Raw genomic sequence first — 5,347 nt, 5'->3', positions numbered from 1 at the left:
TGCAGGAGAAATCTTCCCAGCCCGTGACACCGTCAGTCTGTGGGTGCGGGGCAGGGCAGCTGCAGGTGGCGGAGGGATGTGGTGAGGCCGGCACAGCCCCAGGAATCTCCCTGGTGTCTGGAGAAGGAGGCCGTGCTCCCGAGCAGGGCTTCCCTGCTGCGCTGCCAGAGGGACAGGCCATGGCTCTGCCTTCTCCCGGGGACGGCTGCAGGGGGTGCAGGCGCGGGTGCAGCCGGGGGTGCCCAGGGCTGTCCTTCCGAGCAGGGTCCCTGCACCCCCGGGGCTGTGTGCTGGGGCAGGGACTCTGCCGCCGGCCAGGGTCAGCACTCAGCCTGCCCGGGGAGCTGCCCACGGCGCCGGGGGGAGCAGCTGTGGGGGGCAGGAGAGACCCCGGCAGGGCAGGGTCCTGCTGCTGTGGAGAGGGTGCTGCCTGGGGCAGGGCTGCTCCCAGCCCCACATCACCCCCAGGACAGTTCCACGGGTACATCATAATGGGAGTGTTAAAGGAGGGATTAGTCAAAAGTTAAGGAGTATCTTTTGTTCAGAGAAATCTACCCTAAATTCTCACTTGTTTTTCCAACACATAGAGGTCCCCATGTCCAGTAGAAACAAATGACTAACGGCAGCTCCATCACCGAGTTCCTCCTCCTGGCATTTGCAGACAGACGGGAGCTGCAGCTCCTGCACTTCTGGCTCTTCCTGGGCATCTCCCTGGCTGCCCTCCTGGGCAACGGCCTCATCATCACCGCCATCGCCTGTGACCACCGCCTGCACACCCCCATGTACTTCTTCCTCCTCAACCTCTCCCTCCTCGACCTGGGCTCCATCTCCACCACTCTCCCCAAAGCCATGGCCAACTCCCTCTGGGACAACAGGCACATCTCCTACTTGGGGTGTGCTGCACAGACCTTTTTTTTCTTTTTCTTTGCTACAGCAGAGTTTTCTCTCCTCACCGTCATGTCCTACGACCGCTACGTTGCCATCTGCAAACCCCTGCACTACGGGACCCTCCTGGGCAGCAGAGCTTGTGTCCACATGGCAGCAGCTGCCTGGGGCACTGGGTTCCTCAATTCTCTCCTGCACACGGCCAACACATTTTCACTGCCTCTCTGCCAGGGCAATGCTGTGGACGAGTTCTTCTGTGAAATCCCCCACATCCTCAAGCTCTCCTGCTCACACTCCTACCTCAGGGAAGTTGGGCTTATCATGGTCAGTGCCTGTTTGGCTTTTGGGTGTTTTGTGTTCATTGTGGTGTCCTATGTGCAGATCTTCAGGGCCGTGCTGAGGATCCCCTCTGAGCAGGGACGGCACAAAGCCTTTTCCACGTGCCTCCCTCACCTGGCCGTGGTCTCCGTGTTAATCAGCACGGCTCTATTTGCCTACCTGAAGCCACCCTCCATCTCCTCCCCATCCCTGGACCTGGTGGTGTCATTTCTGTACTCGGTGGTGCCTCCAGCAGTGAACCCCCTCATCTACAGCATGAGGAACCAGGAGATAAAGGATTCCATGAGGAATCTGATAACTAGATGTTATGCTGAAGCAATGAACTGCTTATCTTCTTCATATTAATTACAATATAATTCTGTACAGTTCCAATCTCTGAATTTTCTGGGTTATTTTGTTGGATTTTTCTTTTAATGTTTTTTTCTTCCCCTTTTGAATTCAGTCTGCTTTTCTCACCAACTGGCTGCATGAATGAGGATCCATGATCTCTGTGTGTTGCAACAAAATAAAGGGCCTCCAGCGACTTTTCTTGTACTGAGATACTTTCTTTAAGTTTTTAAGGACATGCACGTAAATTTCCTGTGTGCAGCGGTGGAGGGGAAGAGAGTCCCAGCATGGCAGCCCTGCCAGGGAGCGCTTGGTCCTCTAGAGATGTTCTCTCTTCCCTTCCACACTCTCTTTCTGATCCCTTCGGTTTGGTGTGAGGCCTGAGTGCTCGGGCAGCTTGGTCACACCCCTGCTGTGTGACAGCCCTGTGACCGCAGGCAGGGACAGGCACTGGGCACTTGTGTGACAGAGCCGGCCTCCCGAAGAGCGGTTCCCTCATGAAAGAGGATCTGCTCAGGGCAGTGCCTGAAGGCTGAGCTCTTCTCCCAAACCTGATCTCAAGAACACGCCCAAGGAAGTGGCCCGCAGAGGAAAACCCCAGCGAAGAGGTGAACAGTGTGATTTGCAGGGTGGGGGCTGGCAGCAGTGTCCTCGCACAGCCAGGCCTCCTGGGAGAGACCTGAAGGAGCAGGCTCTGCTCTGTGTCTGCGCTCACTGGACACACTGGGGCAGCTGCCTGTGCTGCTCTGGCTGGGAGAGAGTTCCTTTTCTTGCTGGGAGCTGCTATGGGGCTGGGGTTTGGTTTGTGCCATGAACAGTGCTGGTAACGCAGGGCTGATTTCGTTATTGCTGAGCAGGGCTTACACAGGGTCAGGGACATTCCTGCTCCTCACCCCACCCCACCAGCGAGCAGCTGGGGGTGCACAAGGAGCTGGGAGGGGACACGGCTGGGACAGCTGACCCCGACTGACCAACGGGGTATTTTGTACCTTATGACATCATGCTCCGTTATATAAAGCTGGGGGAGAAGGACGAACATGGGGACATTCAGAGTCATGGAGTTCGTCTTCCCACGTCACTGTTATGTGAGATGGAGCCCTGATATTCTGGCAGAAGACCTGACTGGCAATGGGAAGTGATTGAATTCCATGTTTTCCTCTGCTTACACGTGTGGCTTTTGCTTTACCTATAAAATAGTCTGTATCTCAACTTGTGAGTTTTCTTAATTTTACCCTTGTGCTTCACTCCCTCATCGCACCCAGGGCAGTGAGTGAGTGGCTGTGTGGGGCTCAGATGCTGGCTGGGGTTAGACCATGACCCTGACCCAGGGAAATCATCACGCTCTAGCCCCTCCCAAACACCATTTCCAGCTCTGGCCTCTCACTTCAGCTCGGAGAGGGTCTTTGTCCCTCCACAGAGGGACACCAAATGAGTAGGTCAGAAGTTCATGTTTGCATTTTATGGAGGAGATGTAAACATGCACATCATGTGTGTGAGGTGAGAGAGCACAACTGCCATCAGCTATTCCTGGGGGTGCTGTGAAGGTGTGTGGCACAAACAGGGTCATGAGGTCACTTCACATTGACAGTAACGTCCCCTGGGCAACCCCCTGGCTGCAGCCCTGGGAGGTGTTTCCTTGAACCGAGGTCCCCGAGTCCATTCCTCATGCCGTGGGGCATCTCCCACGAGTGCAGAGCAGGGTGATCAGCACAGGGCTGAGGGGCCTCCCAGCCTCTGGCCGTGGCAGCAGGAGCCCAGAGAGACACGACGACTCCGGCAATGCACTGCCTCTGCGTGTGCAAGGGAAGGACTCGTGTCTCTGAACCCCCTGTGTGTAAGGTGAGGGCATGGGGCCAGCTGAGATGTGGGCACCTGACAGAGCCCGGACACTTGTGTGTGTGACCCAGGAACAACCCCCACTCTCCCAGTGAGACTCATCTCCGCTGCCTTGGACAGGCTCATGGCAAGTGCTCCTGTTGGCTCCGTCACCCTCGCCGGTGATTCTGGGCTGAGCCCTCAGAAGGGCCAGAGCAATCAGAGAGGTTCTGGGGTCCATGGAGAAGGCCGAGGGCAAACCCATCTTCAAGAAGGGCAGGAATGAGAACTGGGAGAATTATAGGGGAGAGTTATAGGCTTGTCAGCTTCCCTCCATCCCTGGGAAGGTCGTAGGCTTCGTCCTCCTTCAGCCGTGTCCAGGTAGCTGAAGGCCAAGGAAGGGATTGCTGACCCACAACAGACCGGGCAAAGCAGGGCGTGTTGTGCACATGGGATTGTGCAAGGCCTGTGACATGGTCTCCCATTGTGTTCTCATAGCCAGGTTGGTGCTGCCTGGGCTGAAGAAGAATTGGCACTGGGTCCCAAACCCCACCTTGGCAGAGCTTCACTCAACACTCCCCAGGTCCCCCCCACTTCTCCAGAATGGGGACCCACTCCCTGGGACTCACCCATGTGTGTGGGGCCACACCAGTGTGAGTGGAGGGGGATGGTAACCCAGGGTGTCTGGGGGGCCCACGCTCCTCCCAATGCAGCCCCGCAGGCAGCTGCCCTTGTTCATCGTGTCCATCCTCTCCTGGCTCGTAGGGAATCCCTCACAGTGCCCAGGCCCTTCTCCTCAGAGCCGCTGCTCAGCCCGGCAGGTCCCAGCCTGCCCTCAGCTATGGGACTATCCACCCCCTGCTCCCTGCTGATCCAGGATTGGCCACTTTTCCTTGTAAAGCTTCAATTTACTTCCATTTTCCCAATCCCAGAGTTTCTCAAGGTCCCCACGGACTGAAGCTCCAATTGGTCGCCTTTTAATAGTTGTGGGCCTTTGGCTCATCTCGATTGGGGTGTCTTTCACAAGGGAAGAGCATGAGGAGTTGCAGGGCACTACAAATGCTCCCTCCTAGAGAAACTGTGGGGTCCTGGGGCTTTGCTACTGATAAGGCCATGGGGCTGGACCCGGAGGGGAAGTTACCCTTTATGGGAGAGAGCAGCAGGAAGGCATGGAGCTCTGCCGGGGGATGGAGGAGGAGTCAGCTGAGAGCTGAAGAACAGGCTTCATGAGAGCGGGCTCTGGCCTGCTGAGGAACCTGTTTGGAAGGATCCCGTGGGATGCTGCACTGAAGAGAAGAGTGGAGAGCTGTTGATGGTCACGGGTCTTGATGCAGAGAAATGATTGCTTGTTTTCAGGTTTATTTACTTACTTACTTATAGAAAAGTGTTTAGCAACTTATTTACTTACTTATAGAAAGTTGTAATATTTTTTTAGTATTGCTAATAATCCTGCTTGCCCAGACTGTTCTGTGGAATTTTACCAAGGACTGCTGTGTTCATCAACACAAAGCAGTTCACTGAGAAAATCTCTAAAGGATTACAATGTTCAGCAAAATATTAAACTTTTCTCCTTGAGTAACAGGTGGTTCTGTCTAGTTGGAATTTTGCTAATGAGTGAAGATAGCCATATACAAATGGTAGAAATTCTATTGGTTCTCTTACTTAAGATAGAAAGTAAACTGTCTGAAAAACACTCTTGTTATTCAAGGAATTGGCCAAGAGAATCTGTGCATGCTCCAGGGAAAAACAGGGTGAGAAAGACTCCGAGCCTTCCTCCCAAAGCCCCCCGGAGACGCCCCCAGGAGGCAATGGGCAGGTGCAAAGATGACATCAAGTGCTGACAGCAGCCTCTAGAGCTAACCCAGCCTCACTCCTGCACATGATGTTTGTGTGATGGAACCCAATGAATATGGAAATCCACACTCGATAGGTTTTGGTAAAATGTGCGGTGGGTGTGCAAGCTTTGTGGAGAGATCCCCTT

At 54.7% G+C, this 5,347-nt stretch overlaps 1 protein-coding gene across 1 annotated transcript; it reads left to right on the top strand.

Annotated features, from left to right (window-relative positions):
* Nucleotides 1-612: 612 nt before the first annotated feature.
* LOC141974262 (olfactory receptor 14J1-like) lies at nucleotides 613-1,569 on the top strand. Its single transcript, XM_074933590.1, has one exon. The coding sequence runs from the start codon at nucleotides 613-615 to the stop codon at nucleotides 1,567-1,569; it is 957 nt and encodes a 318-aa protein (XP_074789691.1).
* Nucleotides 1,570-5,347: the final 3,778 nt, after the last annotated feature.

This window comes from Athene noctua, unplaced genomic scaffold, assembly GCF_965140245.1.
Source record: "Athene noctua unplaced genomic scaffold, bAthNoc1.hap1.1 HAP1_HAP1_scaffold_36, whole genome shotgun sequence".
NCBI lineage: Eukaryota > Metazoa > Chordata > Aves > Strigiformes > Strigidae > Athene > Athene noctua.
The sequence above is the reverse complement of the archived record's forward strand: the minus strand, read 5'-3'. Positions and strand labels throughout refer to the sequence as shown.